Raw genomic sequence first — 23,489 nt, forward strand, 5'->3', positions numbered from 1 at the left:
TTAAAGTTAGAAGTATTTCAAAAGCAAAAGTTAAGACCGAGGCTACATTCATCAATATTTTTCCTTTTTTTAAAAAAAATATTTTTTATTCATTCTTCATATAAAGCACAGTTTTCCCCTCTTTCTCCACCTCTACCCAACCCACCCCCATCCACTACTCCAAAAGGTTAAGGCCTCTTATAAGGAGTCAACAAAGCCTGGCACATTCAGTTGAGGCAGGACCAAGCATCACCCCTGCTTCTGCACACCAAGAGTGAGCAAGGCATCCCACCATGGGGAATGAGCTTCAAAAGCGAGCTCCTGCACTAGGAATAGCTTCTGATCCCACTGTCATGGGTCCCACAAAGAGAAAAAGCTTTGATACTGTTGCCTGCATGCGGAGGGCCTGGCTTAATCCCTTGCAGGATCCCCACCTGTGGGTCTTAAGTCCACGAGTTTTCCCAAGTTAGGATCAACTATCATCGATTTTTTTTTTAATTTTCTGGAGGACCATTTACAAATATTTGAAATGAGGAGTGAAACATTAGGGGTATTTTTGTGAGCAAACTGTACCTGATATAAAGAAGACACTCAACATCTGTTTATGAGTAAAAAGCAGGCATGCCGTCTCATGGGATTTTACCCATTGTTCACAGCTACCTCAAGCTTACGTTTCCTTTCATTTGCTCTACTCCCCGAGAGCACATCCGCTGGTTGGCTTTTTGTCATCTTGACACCAACCTAGACATATTTGGGAAGAGTACCTCTTAATTGAGAGAATGCCTTCTTAAGACTGAGCAGGACTGGATGGGGAGTGGGGTAGATGGGAGGAGGGGAGGGAGGAGAAACTGTGATGGGTATGCAAAATAAATGGAAAAAATGTTAATTAAATAAAATAATCAATAAGATTGACCTAGAGGGGAATCAGTGAAGCAGTACCTTGACCCTTGACTAAGGCACAGTCACCCCTCAGCGGGTGGCCTCAGATAGTCTAAGAAAGTGGGCTGAACCACCCATGTAGAACATGCCTATAACAGCACTACTCCATGGCATCTGCTTTGGTTCCTCCTCAGGGGTTCCTGCTAGAGCTCTGTCTTCCCCTCTCTGTGACCTGAGAGTTTGCAGGATGAAACATTCTCCCCCCCCCTCCCCCCCCGGAGTTACCTTTATCACTTTGCTTCATCACAGCCTTGGAAACCCTAACTAGGACACACTTCCCGATGCACTCAAAGACCAAATGTTTTGCTTACAGGGAGTAATGCACATCGTGCTCTATGTTCCCTGGAAACAGAATGAAGTCGCCATCTGGAGTTGACCATGACATACCTGTATCTAACTCGCTTACAACTACGGCTGTAATTGATCTGCCCTCTCCCTGTCCTTTGCCTCTGGTCTACACTGTCACAGAGCCATGGATCTTCTGTAAAAAGGAGCGAGATTGTGGTGTTTTTCTACGCTGGATGTGCTAATGGATCCTCTCTGCCAGGTAGTTTCCCTCTCAAAGAGCTGCGTGTGGTCCACAGGCTGCTTGAGATCAGCAGCCTGCTCACTGCCTGCCTGTCACCCCGCCACCCGCTGAGCCCATTATGATTATCTCCACCATCTTTTCTCCGCTCCATTTGCCAAATTCCCTTTCCCTTCAGGGCATTTGTACCTGCGCATGCAACTCTCTGGCTGGAATCCCCATTCCCTCCCAGATGCAGAACTAGCTAGCTCCTTTTCATATTCAAGACATGCTCATGGGTAAGTCCCTGCCATGCCTAGGAAAATTTCTATCCCCATGCTCTCCATCCATTCACTCCATCCTACATTCCTTCTATTGAAGATAATCCTGTATTTTTTTTCTTTCACTCATATGGTGATTTCCTGCCATACTGCCATGTCAGTTACACAAGGCCTACAATGCTGTGTCCAAAGTCCTCCAGCATCAAGTCAAGAGCACTGGGGTACTCAATTGTGTGTTGGAAGACATGTTGTCTGTGTACAACGGGTTGTTTCAAGTTAGGCAATAACCACGGAAGGCGACAGTCCCACATTAGTAGTTAGACTCTTACAGCCCAAACCTGAAGATTTATCTGACGCGGAAGAAGGGAGCTGGCCGATCTCAGAGATCCAGGATAAGTGCTGGGCAACTCAGGCTACTTTTAAGCACAAATACCACGTTCTTCTCTTTTCCCATTGTCTTTACTCCATTGCTGTTTTATTTCAAGTCACCCCACTGAAGTCTTCAAATAGGCCTGAAGTTCAAATCTGGGCATCGAAGGGAACTGTAGAAAACTATGATAAATTGACCACTGCCTTGAATGTGTCTACAGATCTTGCTGCTGGCAATAGCTGAAGTATTCCATTAAGATGACAAAAGACATGCTCTTCTTAGCTTAAACACATCCCAAAAGCATATCACTGGGGGAAAAAAAAGTTTAAGAGGGAAGTAAAAAAAAAATGAAGACAGGAAAGAGTGAAGAATATATTCAACAAGTTCCCAAGGGCTGATGTCTGAGTTCAAGTTTGCCAGAGTACGCCATGGGGTAAGGACGGCGTACACTCTGAAACGGAGGACTTGTGTACTAACAGAGTTTAGCTCTTTATTAAAAGAATAATAATTATTAATTTTCAAGAAAAAGTGAACTAGGGAATTTAGACAACCTCTTTTAATATTTTTAAGAGTACTTAATCTAAAGCCCACACTAACCAAAAGGTCATTGTTGAAATATGAGCGGCGGGGCTGCGTCCCCAACACCCCGGCAGCTTGGCTAGCTTATGCCCGAAATAACAACACACAAACTGTATTCATTTAAGAACTGCTTGGCCCATGAACTCTAGCCCTTACAGGCTAATTCTCGCACCTGGACTAGCCCATTTCTAGTAATGTGTGTAAGCACCCCAAGGTGCGCTTACCGGGAAGATTCTAGCCTAAGTCCATCGTGGGTTGCAGCTGCCTGGGAGAGCAGAGCATGGCGGCTGTCCGGTCCCTCTGGAAGCAGCGCAGAGTCTGACCTCACTTCCTCTTCCGCCCAGAATTCTATTCTGTTTCCTCCTCCCATCTATCTTTTAACCTATCAGGGCCAAGGAGTTCCTTTATTGCTTAACCAATGAAATCAACAGATTGATATATGACACTCCCACATCAGGTCATTACTGAAAGAGAACCACAAAGGAAATCTCTCTGTACAGCACCTTGGCCTTGAAACAGTCTTCCTTGCTGGGCACATGTATGCTATTGATTTCATTTTTTTTTTCAAATAAAGCAAAGGTAGCAACATACAATGTAATTAGATGTTATGGGAGTATGAAAGCTGATCAGTGTATAAAGAATGAGAGCTATACATTCACTGTTTGGCAATATCAGTGAAGTAAGGTTTTGGTCAATAAGGGACAAAGTGATCACGAGCCACCCTGTGGGTTACTTGGTTGCTTCATAGAGGGAAAGTGAGCTCTTGAGATGGAGTGATGTGTGTGGCCGCTAATACTCTGGCTGCATCCAAATCCCAGAGTGCATGATGGCAATCTGTCTTTTCCCCTCCCGGTGAGATGCCACACGCAACGTGATCAGCAGTTCCGTAAAGCAACCCAACTGCTCAACTCAGCTCCGGGAATCCTTCACACATAGCAACTTCCAGTTTAAAGGAACTGCAGTTATGGAAAAATAAATCAAAAGCCATTGCAAATAAATACTCGGGCGAAGCCAGAATACGAGAGGTTATCAAACGATTGTCCTAGTTTCTTAAAATATTATTTATTAGTGGAGTGGGTGGTAAGAAGTAAAATAGACCTAAATTCATTGAGACCACCAAAGCTGGAAAAGAAATTACCTGCAGAATTACTGTGGAAACTAAGGAACCTTAAAAAAACATTATTATTATAAGCCATGTTTTGATAGTATATATTTAATACTATATGAAAATTGTGACATATTATATTTATGTCATATATGTTTATATTAACCACATTTAGTAGCATTCATGTTTAGAGTAACCTCATCGTGTTTGATTATTCATGTATTGAATTCTCACATAGTCTAATTGTAACCTAATAAAGTAACTCTGTGCCATATTTATAATATAATTGTATTTATTTGTGGAATTTGGTAAATTTGGTGTCTTTGAACAGACACAGAGGTTATAGGTTGAATTATCTTGTTCATTAGAATTAATTACATAGCTCTTTGAATTTAGAGTCTCTGTTCTTCCTGAAAGCTTAAGTAACCAAGAACAAACAACTCCTCTGCCTAAGAAAGATGACCTTGTGATTCAAACCTTCTGCTAACATTTTTTTCTTTCTAGTTATCATTTGCTCCTCAGTTTGTGGCATTGGATGACACTGAATTTCTCCTTTCACATTTACATTAAATGATCACAATAAGGCAGGAAGGGGCCAACTTTCTCATGTCCTTCAGAGTACAGAAAAGATATATTGGTGCAATTTCTACTTCAGTCACTTTTTTTTCCCAGTAGGTTATCTTCCTGAGTCATATTCTGGGCCACCAGCTATTTTTTTCATGTATATTACTATCAACACACGGCCTTGGACTAAAATCCAAATATATTATGATAAGTGTTTGCTAATTTAATTCCTTAACTAGCAATTGTTGAGCATTTGATATACATCATGTCCTGTTAAAAAAGCCTAATGATAGGTACTAGAAAAAGAAAGAGAAAATCCTTCTTTCTACTTAACACTGAGATGAAAAGTGGGTTAGATTTTCAGTAAAGGGCCAGACAGTAACCATGTCAGCTTGGTCAGCTTTCATTACTTCAATGTGAAATGCTCCCAAAAGGCTCGTGTGTTTGAACATTTGGTCTCCAGCTGGTGATGTTGTTTGGGGAAATGATAGACCCTTTACGGGTTAGGGACTCAATGGAAGAAATGGGTCCCTAGGGAGTAGGCCTTATGGTGTATAGTTTGTTCTGGTTGTAACCTCAGATCCCTCTGCTCTCTGAGCCAGTGAAATGTGACCATTTCCGGCTACACACTCGTGATGTGGCCTTGCCCACGTCATGAATTTTGTACTCTCAAACTGTGAGCCAAATTCAATTTTTGCTCCCTTAAGTTGCTTCTGTTAGGTGTTTTGTGACAGTAGTAGGAAAGAAACCATCAAAACCTTTGACATACAGGCCATGTTGTCTTTGCAACAACTCTGGTGCAACCTCTGTGCGAGCAGAAATGCAGCCTGGTCAACACACGAGTGGATAAACGTGGTTGCATTCAGCACAGCTTTCGAAAGGAATGCTGTGTCACATATCTACTGAGGTCCAGGGTTTTGTGAGCCTTCTTCCAGTGGCTTATACAAACTAATTACTGAAGTATTTTCCTTCTAAGACCCCTAGCGAATTTATTTCTCCATCATTTCAGCTAAGTCAAGGTGAAAAGTTTATTAAACTATACTCTCATCGAGTTAAAGAAATGCAGTACAAAATTTAGAGCTGACCTTTGAGTGTAGACTTAAGAGGAAACTGATTGTTGTTCGGGGAGGTGTGCTCATTCCAGAGACTTCTCAGGAACGGCTTTAAATTTCTAAATTTGCTGTTGTGAACCTAACAACGGTTGCCATGGTTACTGATCTCAGAGATACAGAGAAGTAGGATTAGATGCATAGGGAATTTATTAGAGCAAATGTCAAAGAAGGGGGACTGGGAATAAGTGGGAGGAGCAGGAGACAACCTTTGGATTATGGTGCAGGCTTTATCCCAGTGAAGAAGAGGGGAGGGAAGGGGGCCTTAGATGGAAGTCTTAGTCCTCAAGACAGTCGTAATTATATTCAACAGGCGATGGGAAAACCTTAGCCAAAGTCATGTGTCAGCAAAGTTCTCAAGCTCCTGGGAACAAGCCTAAGTATCCTGCCACAGTGAGTCATGGCTTAGAAATGGCTTTAGAGAATTGTGGTCTCTGTGCCAATACCTGATGGGTTCGGGGCACAGCAGCTGGGGTCGTTGGTCAATTACGGTTCCCACAGCAACATACTGGAAAGGTATGCTTAAATCAAACAGAAAGAGAAAAGAAAACGGACCTGGATACCTTTTCCCACCTGAACCCGAAGTCACTGGACATAATTACTGCTCCAGGTACTTCTGCAGTCTGCAAACTACCTATTGGAACAACTTGCATCATGGAAATATGCAAAATAGATAGATCTGTTCAAATGTGATTGAATTTCAGTCGACTTCTATAGTGCGGGGACTTGTTGGAGACTGAAGGAAACTTGAGATGCCAGTCTAAAGAGCTTCCCTATGGTTGACACAGCTGGCAGCTGCCAAGGGCAGCACTGAGGCCTTGGTGATAAACTGACTGGCACAGGAGGGAATGATGTCAGTGAGTGGGTCTGCCTTTCCCACCAGCAGGAAAGCATCTTCGCTGCAGAGCAGAGACTGTCTGCAGTGTTAAGATTAGTGCGGACGTTTGCTCTCTCTGCATTAAATCTTATTGAATGCTTGGACCCATTGATACAGTCCCAAAGTCTTACAGTGAGAGCAGAACCAGAGGCGAGAGATCAGCCTGGGTAGAAGGATGAGCATGTAGATTTTCATGTCAACCTGTTTAAATTCTCAACCTAACATTCACTAATTCTTTCATCTGAACCAAAGTTTCACATCACTATTTTGGTTTCCTCATCTTTGAAAAAGGAATGGAAATGCCACATACATCTACAGATTATATTTGCGAGTAAGAGTTAGTACATGTGTAAGGTTGCTTAAAACCGAGCCAAGGAGATGATGAAAAGTAGACTTAATTTGGCTTGTTGATCTGATAATTCCCTATACACCAAATTTGCCCAAGGAGAAAGGGAGGAGATTAGGCAACAGGAGAGGGACATGAATAATTCCTGTTCCTAACTCCTTCGTGCAAAAGAGAAGCTTGAAGGAGAGGAGATGCCAGGTGAGACTGATAAGAGCTAGTGTGTTCTGCTGGGCTGTGGAGGAAGAACAGGCTTTCTCTGCTTTGGGTTTCTCATTATCCCCTCAATGGTCAGCAACGTTTTTAAATGGGCTCACCATGCAGTGTTGTTTCTGAGTATAATGGTCATCGAGGGTGGAGATGCTTTACACTCTCACAAAGTGATGGTGCTGCCACCTCCTGTGAAAGGGCACGTCTAGAAGGTCACCAGAGGACTAGCAAGCAATAAGTTGCTTATCTTTACAACATCATCAGGTGAGAGCTGAGGCACACAAACTGGGCTAAGCCATTGCTACCTGATCCTCCAATATCTGACAACCTAAAGTCAGTTTTAAGAAAAGCAAAATAAAAAAGTGTCAAGCCAATTTAGGTGACAAAATGCAAGAGCCAACCTGGACAGAGCAGACACCTCCTCCAGATTTTAAATACCTAGAAATGAATCACATATAAATGGGCTGAGGTTTCAGTATTCTTTTTGTAAACTTCACTCTGCATCAAGACATGGGTGCACTGAGTGGTTATGTTGAAGCAGGACACAACCTGTCCTAATAGTTCAAGTATACACCATGTGGATACACACCTGCTTTTAAAAGGTTTGGTTTCTAGCCATAAATAAAGGACATTGAGCCTATAATTCGGGTTCTTGAGAAGCTAAATAAGAAGGAAAACCCAAAGAAAATCATATAGGCTTCCTCCTGAATATTAACCTTCATCAGGCAATGAAAGGAGACAGAGACAGAGACCCACAATGGAGCACCGGACTGAAATCTCAAGGTCCAAATCAGAAGCAGAAGGAGAGAAAGCACAAGCAAGGAACTCAGGACCGCGAGGGGTGCACCCATACACTGAGACAAGGGGGATGTTCTATCGGGAACTCACCAAGGCCAGCTGGCCTGGGTCTGAAAAAGCCCGGGTTAAAACCGGTCTCGCTGAACATAGTGGACAATGAGGACTACTGAGACCTCAAGAACAATGGCAATGGGTTTTTGATCCTACTGTACCTATTGGTTTCGTGGGAGCCTAGGCAGTTTCGTGGATGCTCACCTTACTAGACCTGGATGGAGGTGGGTGGTCCTTGGACTTCCCACAGGGCAGGGAACCCTGATTGCTCTTTGGGCTGACGAGGGAGGGGGACTTAGTTGGGGGAGGGGGAGGGAAAGGGGAGGCGGCGGTGGGGAAGAGACAGAAATCTTTAATAAATAAATAAATAAATAAAAATATCCTGAATGAAAAAAAAAAAGGTTTGAACCACAAACATCAATGACTGTAAGATGTTCAAATGAAAATAAGGAGACTACAAAGGTTTCCATTTGTAAAGTAGATTATGCTTGCCTAGTTCCCTCTTTTTGATAAATCTGAAGGATTTGCGATGATTTTTTTTTATTTTGTCTCTCTGAAAAATGTTCTTGCTATTTCTAATAAGCTTAAATTTGTTTCATGATGAATTTTTACCGTTCCACACAGGGAGTTTTATTTTGTCTTTATTCGTTGACTTTTGTGTGCTATCTTTCAAACAGTGCATATCTCAAAAAGGGCAGAACAAATTTTACTTTGAAAAACTTGCACAGCATTGGTCTTTACAGTTTGGATATTAAAATACTAACTAATGAAGGTATCATTTTCCTCAACCACAGCAGCAACTTTCTAGATGAGAGGAGAACAAAGCCACCGCAGAGAAAGTTTTAGAGAGACTTACACATTAATAAAAGTCTGTGTGCGTGTGTGCGTGTGTGCATGTGTGTGGGGTGTGCAGGAGCATGCTGGAGTCCTTTCCTTCCACCACGTGAGCTCTGAGAACAAAACTCTGGTCCTTAGGCCAAAAGCACCATTACCTGTTAGTGTCCCTGGATCTGAACTTATGAAAATGTTTGCAGCAGGTGGTAAGCTTTCTGACTTAAATGAAGAGAAAAATACAGTCTTATTATATGTAATACATGAAACCGATATTGTATAGATCAGCACGCTTTCTTCATGTGATAAGAAATGAGTCAATACATCTTGTATTGTTTAGTTATGAAATACAGTTCCCATTCCCTGTACTCCATGTGGATCTGATAATGATCCAAAGGGGGGAAAGTGCTTTCCAAAATCTTACTTACCCAATGTGATCAGCATTTAGATTCTGATTCCACTAGTTGATAATCAGTATCATTAATCAATGGAAGAAATATGAGGACTCCAGAGTTTGAGTCTGGAATTCTATAGTTATGTTAGTGAGAGAGATCCGTGCAACTACCTTACCTGTAGGCTTTAAGTGGCTTCCATAAATGTGTTTCGTATCTAGGAATCCAGTATTTTAAAGAAAATGCTTTTCCCATTATTAATCATCTTTATTATTTCTCTTTATATATAAACACATAGTCTGCAATGTCACTGACACAGATTAAATAAAGTATAAATAGTCCACCATTTTTGAATTGTCAAATTTGCATATGCAAACTTTCAGTCTTGAGAGAAATCAGCTACATTGGAGCAGAGTCACCCCCACTCCAAGTTCAGAATGTTATCACTGTGGGATCACAGAAGCCACACCTAACAGTACTAAGAGATCATCTCATAGTACTTTAATATGACGTTGACTAGAATATTTTTGACCATGATAGTGAAAGAGTATCCTTACACTTTACTAATTATTACTCAAATATGCAGGTATATTCAGACTCATGCTTATTCCTGCTCAGTGCACACAAGGTTTTCCTTTCAATGTATTGAATGCACAGGCCACTGCAGAAGCCACTATCCCTGGAGCATTACCAGAGACAAAGAAAGACAGGTCGAAAATGATCGTCAAAGGCACCAGTGAGACCCACATGGCTAGTTTGTTTGACACAAGTCTTAGCACAGTTGGGAGCTGCTGTGTTTATTTGAACTTAATACTGATTAGATATTCTTATCTGCTCTGTTTTCACAAACACTAAATACACTCAACCTCATTAATGCAAAAAAGCATGCATAGCTTGTCAAACACTCATTGTTGTTGTTACCAGTAAACAAAAAAATATATGCTTCTCCAAGCCTCATGCTGAAATATGTTCTGAGTTAATGGAGTAAACAAAAGAATAAGTTCAAAATAATTTTCTGGTTGAGTATGGGACTCTGGCCCTGGGGACATACCTGGGTCTCAACATCTGTCAGCTTTCGGGTCTGCTCTGCCGTCTGTGACAAGAGGCTGGTTCCTATCTCAAGCATGGTGGCCGTGTGGTTTTGAACCGCATTCTGTTGTATCTGGGCCATCTCCGACTTCATATTTTCCACAATGTAATTCTCAAGCTGCAAGAGATAAAGGACAAGGCATGCAAGATTATAAGCAAAGCCTCCCTGTTTGGGGCATGCAATATTTACAACGACCAAACAAGACCCAGCTGGTAGACCAGCCATCTGGCAGATATCCCTTGCATGTCGGGGAGCTGAGGAATGGAAGTCGGACACACACCAGTCCAACTGCTAACAAACTCTTTACACACAGACATGTATACATGATAACCACAAATCATAAGGAGAATTTTCACTGGGGTTCCACTCTCCTGTTGTGGACATGATCTCATCTAACCCTCACAGCCATGAAGTGAAGGGAGCAGATGGCTGCCTTTTTTTTTTTTCATTGTATAGTCAAGGAAACAGAACTGAATTGAGAGCTGATAATAAAGCCCATGGTTACCTAGCAAGAATGCAGGTGATTTAGCAAATAATTTAAAGGTAAATCTGACTGCTTTGGTCTTTTGGTTATTTACTATGCTGACTACTCACTTCAGAACAAGTCAGCATCCTGTTTCTATTTCCTACTGATAAAAAGCAGGTTGTATTGAGAGAATAAGAAAGGGAGTAAGAGGAGGGTGGGTACCCATTAAAAAAGTCAAAACAGTATTTCAGCATCAGCATTGATGGATGGTAGGAGCTGCAGAGCCTGGGAGCTGGCTTTCACCATTCTCCTTGCTCCTTTGAAAGCTCCAAAAGAAGGCAATGAAGCTGCAGTTCATAAAATACCATTTGCCCGTCTCGCCTGGGTAAAATTTATCCCTTTATGATACCATCTCAGAGAACACAATGACCATAAAATAGACGGCACCATAGGGGCCAACAAGAATTATGAAGTGGCTGACTGTGGCGTGGGGGTGGGGAGCTTGTTAGACACCTGGGAGAGTGAAACAGCATAGGCATTACTTAAAGAATGCAGAAGAAGCCAGCGCCCCCGTCAGTGCTCTTAACTCTCCACCACGGCTGTGTGGTGACTGCATTTTATTACCCAATTTCTCATATGAGGAAACTACATCCCAGAGACATCAGATCCAAGGCCACACACCACACAAACAGTCAAACTTGGACTTGAGCGCTGAAGTCCTTAACTAGCATACAAACACTTTCAGCCGCTTGGTAGCTCTGCCAAGTTGTGCTTAACAAGCTGAGTTGGAAATCATTAACAGCTACATGATTTTTATTGATTCAGTGAACTATAATGCATCCATATTGTAAGTTCCATAGGATCATTATCATGCAATAAATAGAGCCTAAATGTAAAATCCCTGCTGAAACCTTGGCAATGGACTCTCTAACACCATCCATTGCTGACTTCCACTTATCTAACTTGACTCTGGTCCAGATGAACAAAACGAAAATCAAACTCATTGTTGATGATCCCTGAATTTGTATTTCATCAATATAAGGCTTTTGCTACAAATGCAAAATAAATCATAAAATATCTGAAAGTTACTTTAGCAAAACATCTGGCCTCAGAGCCAAATCCTGGGTTTATTCTCATTAAATGACCTCATTTCAACAACCAAAAATGATAGAGGACCAGAGGCTTGGCCAAAACGGTGAGAGGCTCTCCTTTTGTGATTCATGCTCCTAATGATAGCTCCACTGTCTTTTGTGTAATTACCTGTGCCTCTTTCAAGAGTAAGTGCTTCAGATAGAGTTAATCCACCACCGTTTCTAAAATATGTTCATGTCTGAACCTGGAAATCTACAGTGTTTTGCTCTCCGTTTGCCATGAGGGTTGTTCAAAAATGAAAAGGTATAGCAAGCCACATTATGAAGCTTTAGTTTCAGAATTCTTCACAAGAAAACTTCATTTGCCTCTGAGATTCTTATACTAGCAACTAGACACCTGGTACTGTAGATGTTCAATTCCTCCACCACAAAAGCAAAGCCAACCTAAGAAAAGCAGTCTATGAAAAAAAAACAGACAGGAAGCTGATGGATGGGGAAACGGGGTGACAGCGGTAGACAAATGTTGCAAGTCCCTGGATAGAGGCATGTTTTTAATCAGATTGACCTTTGGACATCCACTTGTAAGTTGCATGATCCAATAATTTCCCCTGAGCAGCCAAGGTATTTTTTTTGTTCAATCACATTGATTTATGCTTTAGCATAATCAAAAGATTATTGGCCCGTTGCATATGATAGATGTGTAGCACGAGAAGCCTCCGACAGACACACATCAGTAGTATGATCCTTTGTTGTCCAGGAAATTTGAGGCTTTTATGGATATCCTATAAAATGGCATGTGGGATTCCATTGTGAAGACAGCAGCCATTTATAGCTAACGTTGGTCAACCGCTCTTTGCACAGCAAGCATCAGACTAAGCTGGTTCTCTTTATATGATAAAACCTTAAGGTGTTAAACTCACAGTGATTTGCTGGTATTGTCTGTGCTGCTTTGTAGGTGGAATTGGGGAGGGTTAGGAACCTCAAAGTAACTTGCTTATGATCAAGAAATAACTCGCTCACCCAACCTCCACATGCTTTTCTATTTTTTTTTATATCTTAAGTCTACATTCTTTGCCATTAATCTATCCAGCCAGGGGAATATATATATTCCCCAGATAGTGTATATATAGATATAGATATAGATATAGATATAGATATAGATATAGATATAGATATAGATATAGATATAGATATAGATATAGATATAGATATAGATATTACATGCAACTCAAGATCCCTGATTATTTGTTAAAACTGCAGAAAGGGGTTTTCAACATGCGTGCAACATGCTAGAAAATTCCTAAGGTAATTATCAAGACAGTATTTGTTTAGAAAAGCTCTTTTATATAGTTCTGATTCCGCTAAAAAAAGCAGTGCTTTTTAAGACATGGTCCATATTAAAAACACCTGTATGTAAACTGTGAATGGTTGGTCATTAAAGAAGGAATGAGTACCAGAATGCAAATTATCTGGGTCACTAGCATATTGTCTAATTCACCTGGCTGACAAATAGGAAAAAAGTTTTATTCATCTTAAAAAGGTGAAGCTGTATACATGCTAATCCAACCTTACATGGTTCACAAAGAGAAAAGAATTACTGACTTAGGCAACCAAAATTGTACTAGTATGCCAGATTTCATGGTTTTAAGAAATTTAAACGATAATTTGGCGACCTAAGAAAATTGTGCTCGATATGTATAAAGTAATAGTTATATTTTTATACTACTGTCTCATAGAAAATAGTCCCCAGTGCTTGTGTTGGTTTGGACAGGAACACAGTGATGTACTCCAGGCATCCTGTAGCACTGGGGCTACATGGAGGTTCAGCTACTTTGTGATCTATTGACAGGTCAGATGCTGACCACTCTTCACGACAGAGTCTCCTATTTAATTCAGAGCTTTAGAACATCAAGTCCGGACAGCTGTGCCATGTCAGCATGCATCGCAACTACAGAGAGCCTCCCGGGTCAGCCGTCTCTGCTATAGAAACACAGTAGGTCTCCCACCCTTACAGAAATCCTCATTTGAGCTGCTGTGGTGCATGGAACTCTAGTCAATTATTCTTTTTAATCAAATGGGGCTGATATGTATGGCTAGTGCTGGCTGTCTTTTAGTGCACACGAAACGGCACTCTGAAGTAGCAAGAACCAGATGCCACTGATTTAAAGGCTAAGAGGGAGGTTGGAGTCAAATATACAGCGTGTGAGGACTCTGAAGCCTGCTTTCATCTTATCTCGAAACATTCCTCTAGATACAGAACTGTGAAATCCATCCTGATGCCCCTGATGGGCTATGTCCAGGAATGATTTGTAACAAATTTGATCATCTTCATATATTCTCTAAAAATATATGTTTACAGAAGATGATGGCTTTATATATTCTTTAAATATATATATATATATATATATATTTACAGAAAATGATGGCTACCGCATGGCTTAATATCTTAAACATGCAAGGCTTGATGTTAAGCTGAGGAGTTACTGAGCACAAGAGCCGATGAGTTATGTGGCGGCACTTGAACGATAAAGTTATTCTGTCTATGCCCACGCCAGTGTCTGACTCCAGAGTTTTATAAGGAATGGGCCAACAGACGAGGAAGGGGATGTAAGGGCTGGAACAACTAGTGACAGGAAAGTCAATGATATTTTAAATGATATTGGCTTTGTAAAGAGATTTAGTGTTTATAATGGACTTTCACACAGATTCTCTGCCTTGCTTCTTCTAACAACCCTACAAAAGGAAAACTGGTTGCATTTGCTAGTTCGAGAAACAGGGGCCTTGGGGTGACTCGAGAGAAATCAAGCGAACTAGCACCTTGCCCTCCTGATGCTCCATTACCCTCAGAATTGGAGTCACTGATCTCTTGCTAATTTGGTTGACTGGATGATTAATCTCACTGGTAGCTCATGAAGAGTACTTGCTGTTTTTTTGGGGGGAAAGCAGTGGAGGGTGATTGCTTTCGCTCAGCTTCCCTAATTGGAGGTGGTTGAGAGGTCCTAGGTATCTGGAGAGGTTAATTTCTCAGCTATATCAATGCAATTAACACATCATGGTTTTGTTTTTGTTTTTGTTTTTTGTTTTTTTTTGCCAATTGCATTTCTCACAAAGTATGTAAACCGCGCAAGCCTTTAATCCCAGCACTTGGGAGGCAGAGGCAGGCGGATCTCTGTGAGTTCGAGACCAGCCTGGTCTACAAGAGCTAGTTCCAGGACAGGCTACAAAACCACAGAGAAACCCTGTCTCAAAAAACCAAAACCAAAACAAAACAAAACAAAACAAAACAAAACAAAACAAAACAAAGAAACAACAAAAAAAAGTATGTAAACCATATCAAGGGAAAGAAACTCCATACTAAGCTTCTACTGAAGTTAAATATGTACCAGGATTGATCAAGGTGTTGCTCATTTGACTCGTAACGTAACCCAAGTTGTGTTATTTTTCTCATTTCACTCACAGGACTAAGGGAGGTACAGAGAACTGCCTAGAACCACAAAATATGTTATGGCTGAGCAATTCTATTGCTTTCAAAGAAGCCAGCAGATTTTAGGTGTGAACGAGTCAAATAACCCATTAACCACCAACACACTGACACCACCATCACTAACAAATCCCGTAACATGTGGTATTCATGCAAGAAATATGTAAAATGGAAGACATACAAATACTGGGTCAAAACTAGTCAACGATAATTTTCACATTTTTAATTAAGTAGTGAACACCGAGTGATGACGACTATATTCAAAGAAATACTGCAGTTGGAAGAAAATCAAATATGCAGTCAGCTAGAAGATAGTTAACAGTATTTTAAAAGAAAAACTTTTTTTTAAGTCAAGGTTATCAGTCATTTTTAGCTTCTTCATAAATTGTTTGTTCGTACTCAATGTCTAGTAGGGAGTAAGAGGCCGGCCTGTTTTCCCTTGTGACAGCCTTGAAGACATTACTGGACTCAGAATCCTTGATAATTCATGTTCATGAGGAGAGCCTCAGTGAGATTATGACAAGTCTTGCATGTGCAATGTATTCTCTAGCAGGTCTAGGCCTGAAGTGGCTCTTCAAGTGACAAACACAAAGAATATCATTCCTCCATGTAATTCTTAAGAAAACAACGTTTTGAAACCTATAAAATCTGACCAAGGCGTGTTGGCTTAAAATATGTTATAGATTAAGTAGACTCTCATTGAGTCAGGGTGCATATGGTATTACTCAGCTATGGCCAAGTAACCATGGAGCAAAATAGATCAGTAAATATGGGAAAACAATAAAAAGGTAAAGTAATTCAAAAAATGTCTTAAATGTTGATGGTTTTATCTAATGCCATCATTTTACAAAGCAGTGGGAATATTGAAAATTCAGATGTATCCAGGTTTATGGCCTAATAAAAAGAAATGGCTAAGGGCAGCAACATTATTTGCAAGAATTTCTACTATTAGAACTCTGAAAATATAACTTATTTTTTATTAAATAAAGAATATATATCTTCTTAGACAATAAATAACATTTAGCTAAAATTTCAAAACCATTTCTCTGCTCTCAGCTTCTTTATTGTCCTGTACCTTGACATCAGTCATGTTCATCTCTGAGGCCCTTAGGATAGAGAACCTAGGAATTGTGATGATCTCAGTGAACATCACTTTATAGACACAGCGAGGGACGTCATAGAAAACAAAGTGGCATAGGTAATTAATGTCAGATATCAGGTTGCAGACTACTGACTTGTGGGAAAGTCAGGTCTATTTGAAGGCTGGGCCAATATTGGTGGCCATATTCTTGGCTTACCTCCCATGTCTTTTTAAACCCCAGTTCCTTGACTTGCTTCATTTCCACTGGTTTCTGGTTTGGATACCACATTTAAGAACGGCAGTGTTCACACTCTCGAGTCAACCTTTGCTTCCTGGCCTTGAGGTTTTCTAGCTACTTCTCAGTCACTGACCCCAAGACCCCATCAGTTGATTTCTTTTAGGTATCACTCCACAAGTAGCAAAGCCAGAAACTGAACCCTGCAATTTTTCCAAGTTACTAAGTCCCATGTAAGTTCAGCATAGTTCAAACATGTACGCATTTGTTCTACAAATTAAGCCTGTACCTGATTGCACAAAGACAGGGTCCAGCCCAGTAGGAAACAAATGTGTAGAAGGACACTGTGGCAGCCTACTTCTGAACATCTACACTTCTTCCTATAAACACTCTTTTATCTGTTGAAAAGGAATATATTCCTAGCTACTGATATTAAAATGTGAGTGCATATTTGCTATATCACCCACAAAGAAGTATTAGCAGCTGAAGCATTGGGAAAAGACTCCAAGAGAACAGCACAGAATCCTGATGGGCAGATGCTCTCTCAAGGACTGTTGTTAATAGATGTTTGGATGCATATTTTTGGGACTGTTGACAGGTCTCAAAGTCATGTTCATTATCCCAGAATTAGAGTAACATCCAGGAAGCTGTTCTCCCTTTATATAAACAAAGAGAAATCACCTACACCCAAACACATTTTACTGGTCTGGAACCTTTCTTTTCCACTCCGTTTCTTATACCATGAAAATATCATAGTCAAGAAATATTTAAGACATTAGCATCTGTCTAATTTTTCCCTTTATACATTTTCAAAAGGAGATGATATGTGAAAAGCATCTTAAGTCAGGAAGGACTCGGATATCTGGAGTTTAATCCAAGGTCAACCATTGATTTATTCCACAATCTTGAGCAATGTCTTAAGATTAGCTGGGCTTAAGATCTCCATCTACTAAATAAAAGACTGACCGATTATTTCAAATGCTTCCTGAAGTTCTCATATAACTTCATTTAAAACTTTTGCTGCGAGTCTGAAAGATTTCAATTATTTTAATTTATTGTAGAAGAAAGAAGCAGTGATGTGTCCGTTTATATCTATAAAACATGTCCTACCTATCCTTATTGGCAGTAAAAAAAGCCATGGAACCAGGAACACAACAGGAGAGCCCTGTATCAACTCTTCTGAACAGGCACATCTGTCTTAAGGTAAAGAGCAAGAAAGACTGAATCTCTTAATCCCCACGCACCATTCAGTCCAAAAGACATTCATTGTCTTTTTGCTACACAACATGCCTTTCCTTCTGTGTTTTTTTTCTATCAATGAAAAATACTGCTATACTTAGACATCCTTCAGAGCCACAGGGAATCCTCCTGCCAATTCTCAGTTCTCACCAATCAATCTCTCGAATGTAGCCTCGATCCGTGTTCCCATTTGCTCACTGTTGACATTATCCCTTTATCCTCCCAGCCTCCAGCTAGGGTCAGACTCATCCATTTTCTTCTGGACCTGTTAACGACTACATCATTGGTCTCTTGACTCCAGCCTTGCTGTTCCTAATCCATCATATGCTGTACAACCAGAGGGGCCTATCTCAGTAAGAATTTGTCCTTTCTCTCCATGTTTAAGCTCTTTCAGTGGTGTCCACTATCTGCCACTCAAATTGCAACCCTTTCTCTGTATAGAAAATTTTGATTTAGTTTTTAATGTAGCTAAATTTCTGTATGTGTAGTATAAGTGTGTGGTGTACATACATAGACCTGTATGAGCATGTGCAGAGGCCAAACAGGGATGTTGGGAGTACTCCCTACCTTGCTCCCAGGAGGACTTAAATTACTTGTCAGCCGTATTTTCTGTTCTCTTAGGCTAGATCCTATATTTTAAAACTCAAATCAACCTTTCTCTCCTAAAAAGTCTTTTGGGCATACCAGAGACACAAGCAGAAGACCAGCAATTTATAAAAATTAACAAAGCAATATGAGAAAAAAATTCCACAAAAAATACCATTCAATTCATTTTGTTGTCAGCCATCTACTTCTGGATGTGGGGCCTTCCCTGAAATGTGGTTTTATATACCCAGTAAGATTCTACTGAAGGAAACTGACTTTTCCTTTGCAAGTGGTTATTGGATACAGCGTCTTGGTTAGGGCTGGAGATTATGTTGACTTCTTGCTTTCAGCACTGGACCATGTCTGCTGTCTTCAACTTGCTGCCATAGTCTTTGTGAGTTCATATATGCATCCGTCCCATTGTGTCTGGAAGACACTGTTTCATTGGTGTCTTCCATCTCACTGGTTCTTATGACCTTGGTGCCTCCTCTTCCACATAGCTCCCTGAGCCCTGAGTGGAGGGGTTTGATGAAAATGTCCCATTAGGACTGAGTGTTCCAAAATTATCTCACTCTCTGACAAACATTTAAGTATCCCTTAACACTGTTTTTTTTTTTTTTTTTTTTTTTTTTCAAAATGAGTCTGGAAAACTAAATGGTGGGAAATGAGAGAGGTCACCAAGAGACTCTGACCACACATAGGGGACTGTGCTTGCTAAACCAACCTGTCTTTCTGGAAATCAAGTGGCAAATCAGTAATAAACCAAGCATATCACCGAGGCCACACAGGGATACCAAGAACTTAATATTGAATTTTCAATATGATTCATGTGCAAGGTTCAAAAGTTGTTTTCCATATTTCCAAAATGTTATGATCATTTCTGTGTAGTTTGTGGTTGTTACTGTTGCTAAAAATTTAATGAAAATAATAAATGCATCACTTTTCTTTGGAATATTTTATGTAGAATTATACAAATTTGACTTCATGTTCAGTATCATATGTGTTTCCTTTCTGGTCTTGTTTTGGTTCTGTTTTTAGGAGGGAGAAAGAGCATGAAGGTAAGTAGATGGAGAATATGGGAGGAGCTGGGGAAGAGGAAGGAACATGATCATGAACTTCTCAAAAAAAAATTTTAAAAAACACACATGTGAATTACCGAAACTACATAGTCACTCAAAAGTAAGTACAATTTTATATAACCATTAAAATTTTAAATGTTAAAACTTCTAAAAATGTTTTAATTACTAGGATGATGTTTGTTAATCTTCAGAAGCAAGCCCAGTATGCTACTTAACAACCTAGAAATCTTATTCCTAACATGAGTTTATATTTAGATGAAGGGAAAGTGGAAGAACTATAAAATAACTTAGTGTGTGTTGTTTTCCTAAAAGTTAAATATACTATACAAAATTCGTTCTGGTCTACTTAAAGGAAAGAAACTTGTACCTTGAGCAGCCGATCACCCACACAGGCAACAGGTTATAGAGGATAGATAGGGGAAAACAGACTCCATAGAGGGGGATTTCTACTTCTAAGGATCATCTTCTATCAACAACATTTTTTTTTCTTAACACAAGCAACAGAAATGAAAATAATAACTTAAAGTGGTATTTTTAAAGAAATCAGCATTAAGAGAAATATTCCAGGATATACTATGAAACTTAACACTCCCGTAGATAATAATGTATTTAATATCATGATTGCATAAGCCTTCATGAGGGAATTTGTAGATTTTTTTTTTCAGAAATATCACTGGCAAGGAGAAAGCTGCTATCTCTTCACTCTGGTATTTCATACGAAATTTCAATGGTATTAGCTCTTAAAGTCAAACCACTTCAGTGCGGTCTCTGCACTCAACCTTCTGACTTATGAGTTATTTTTCTTGTGCTAATTCTTTTCTTAAAATAAAAATTCTCCATCCGTTGTCTGTATCATCCAAAATGCATCTTAAGTTTATGAGGCTTCAAAATGTTCTTTCTTACACAGGCAAAACAAATGGTACAAATGTGTGGGTGTGCCTATGTATGCATGTGTTTCCTCCTAAAATATGGGATCACTTAAATGGACTTGCAATAAGCCTGCCCAGGCATAGAACTATCAATGACATTATATAAGAAACATTCCAGAGCATAATGTGTGAGGTCCAACGATTTCTTCTTTAATCATGGCTTTGGGTAGTGCTTATTTGGGCTTACCCTTGGGAGCATGGGATGAAAATGGTCACTTAAAGAATAAAAACAGAATAATAATTGCTGACATCTTATAAATAATATAAAAATCTCCATTTTTCCTTACTTTGATCAAGGGGCTTCGTACCCCAGGCATGATTTATTCATTCACACAGACCGTTTGCTGCTCTGGTGTTGTTTGTTTTCTAGTGTGCTATTGGATAGAAGTGCAAGTTGACATTTTGATGAAGTATGTGTATGTGTGTGTGCGTGCATGCACACAGGCATGTGTGCGTGCATTCATGTATACGAATATATCCATATGAATTCTTTTAATGTTGCTTATATATGAATCTGTATAGGGCTGAAGACTTTTGCATTAGATAAGAGCACTTGATAAATTCTTACTTAACAAAGCTTGGCTATCCTTCTCTTTGTAGCCATCAATTGTAGCCTTTCCTCTAGAGAAAGGGCCTTATAAGATTCCCCCACCCATGTCACCATGGTCAGCAGATCTTACAGGTCTGATGTGGGCATTCTCATTGTTGAGATTTTATAGGTGGACATATCTGACAGGTTTCTTGTCACATAGAGAAGACACTGTCTCACAGCAGATATCCTGACCCTCTGGCTATTACACTCTTTCTGACTCCTCCTTCTGTGATGTTCTCTGAGCCTTAGGTATAGGGGTTGTGCTATAGATGTACAACTTTGGACTTGGCAACCCATGGTCATTTGTGGTCTGTATTTTGACCAGTTGTGGAATTCTGTAGTGGTCTCCCTCTGCTTAAAAAGAGGCTTCACTGATGGGGAGTGAGAACATTTTTCTGCGAGCATAAGGATAAGCATTTAGAAAATATTTAGAAATTATCTTAACTCAGGAAAGTGGAAGTGGTAGGCTCTCCTCTAGGGGCATGAGCTAATGTAGTAGGTCATGGTTGTTGGCTAGGTTTACAATATCAGGCATGAGTTCCTTTCTATCGAGTGGACCTTAACTCTAATGAGCAAGCTGCTGATTGCCCCAAAATATAAATGCCACTATTGTGACCTTTGGGATATTGTTTAAACTGGTTTGCAGCCATTATAGTTGAGTAGAGTATTAATTGCCTTTATCCCTTAGAAATTTGCATAGGTCCCTCCAGTACTATGCTTTTGTTCTAAGAAAGAAGTCTTCCGTATCAGAGCTAGCTTTAATACTTTGCATTTGATGTCTGAAGTACATGGTGACTTCAGAAATAGGGTCTTATCTTCAACTTCTAGGAAGCAACCAAGAGCAATGACAATAGATTATATGTTGGGAGACTCCTTGAGTCCTCTAATCGACAACTCAGAAGGAGGATTCCATGCCTGGTATTGAAGCGTTTGGTAGATAGTCTACAGCTCTTAGAGAGAATGTTTTCACCCCATGGAGCTTAACTTCACTCAACATATATGAATATGTTTTTAAATAAGCAAAAAATTATATGTTTCTTTATGAGCTTTAAAAAATGTAATGTTATGTATTCCTCTCCCTTCTTCATCTTCTGTATTGGCTTCCTTCCCTAGACATATTTTTAATTCATATAAAGCCCATAACATTATGTAGAGCTACAACACATTTAGCAAATCTGCTTTGCATTTTATTCTCCTAATCAGAAATAAAGCATTGCATGGATGACCCAGAATGTCTGCTCCTCAGCCAGAAATAATTTTTATTTTAAAGTTCAACTTGGCTTTTTACTACATGAGTACATATCCCAAATAATACACCATACTGTCTAATATGGGATTGACAAAAGCCTTGTTATTTGCGCGACTGATTGCAAGACTTCTTCAAATGCTTTGTTTCTAATCAATACTATGGTTTTTAGATATAGTAAACATATAAGTTATAAAACTTTATTATTAATTAAATGACTGAGTTAGGATAACAAATTCTGACTATTAATAAAATATAGTTGTATTCTGACCCGTCTGGAGAGAATCACAAAGCCCTTGGGGTTCCTGGTATCCTGAGTTCTATCTCAGATGCAAGAAGGAACAAATTATTTCTCAGACTTGCACAAAGCCCCCAGGATTTCTTCTCTAAGGAGCTGAAAGAAAGTTGTGTGATGAATCTCCCCCCATTTAAAAACTAAATCTCAAGAATCTGAATGAATATTTTTATTTTTGGCAAATAGCTATTTCCCAGAGAGAGCAATTAAGGGTTGAGAAGGAAAAAAAGAAACAAGTTACCAGAACTAAAAATTGATTCTATAGTCCTTCTCAAACATAAATTACTCCATTAAGGGCTTAAAATAACCACAACCACAATTATAAAGACAGCCTTCCCAACAGCTCAGGCTTCTGTTGAGAATCAGACTAGATTTTAAGGTACACAGCGACTAAAAACTACCAGCTTTTCATGGCTCAAAGAAAAACCCATTTCTGCTCAACATAATGGGAAGTATACAAGGTGATATATTTAGCATGTTCTCAATTATGGTAAGCATATTAAAGAGCACATTTGTATGTATTGGAAAAGAAAAGTTGTGAATGGCGATTATCTCCCGCTAGTGTAGGAATAAGTGAATTTCATTTTCTTTTCCAATGGCTTGGGGTTTTCCACTTTCTTTAGGAAAGCAAGAGTATAATTTCATAGTCAAAGTAAAAACAAATGAGAGAACAAAATGTGCTCAGAGTGTATGTATTGCTAGCAATGGCAATCACCTGTTATCCTTGGATAGTTCTTGGAATAGGAAACCATGAATAACACTGATGTCATCCATGGGAAAATCCCATTGGCTCAGCGAATTCTCTTTCAGCATTGTCCTCCAACTCCCAGCACCCTGATTCCCTGGCTTAATGGGGAAGAGAAAAACTTACAGCAGAAATCCAAAGAGCAGAAACAACTAAGGTCATCTTCAGTGAGAGAGAGTTTAGCAGGTCAGTCAATGAGCTAAGTCTTTAGATACTGCCTTGATTTTTATTTTTATTTTATTTTATGTATATTGATGTGTATAGATATGTGTTTAATGTGTATAAGTGATGCATGTGGATATCAGAAGAGAGTATCAGATGCCCTGGATTATAGAAAGTCATGAACTTCCAGGTGGGTACTAGGAGTCTACCTGAGTCCTCTGGAAGACCAGCAGTGCTTAG

At 39.7% G+C, this 23,489-nt stretch overlaps 1 protein-coding gene across 2 annotated transcripts in view; it reads right to left on the reverse strand.

Moving 5' to 3' along the window:
* Angpt1 (angiopoietin 1) overlaps positions 1–23,489 on the reverse strand; it is a 219,259-nt gene that overhangs the window by 82,171 nt on the left and 113,599 nt on the right. For both annotated transcript variants that reach the window (XM_050163302.1, XM_050163308.1), the window contains exon 2: positions 9,985–10,140. In XM_050163302.1, coding sequence (XP_050019259.1) covers positions 9,985–10,140 — 156 coding nt within the window. The remainder of the gene's footprint in view (positions 1–9,984; positions 10,141–23,489) is intronic.

The sequence above is a fragment of the Alexandromys fortis genome, unplaced genomic scaffold (genome assembly GCF_014885135.2).
Source record: "Alexandromys fortis isolate MF-2015 unplaced genomic scaffold, M_Fortis_MF-2015_v1.1 scaffold_17, whole genome shotgun sequence".
Taxonomy (NCBI): Eukaryota; Metazoa; Chordata; class Mammalia; order Rodentia; family Cricetidae; genus Alexandromys; species Alexandromys fortis.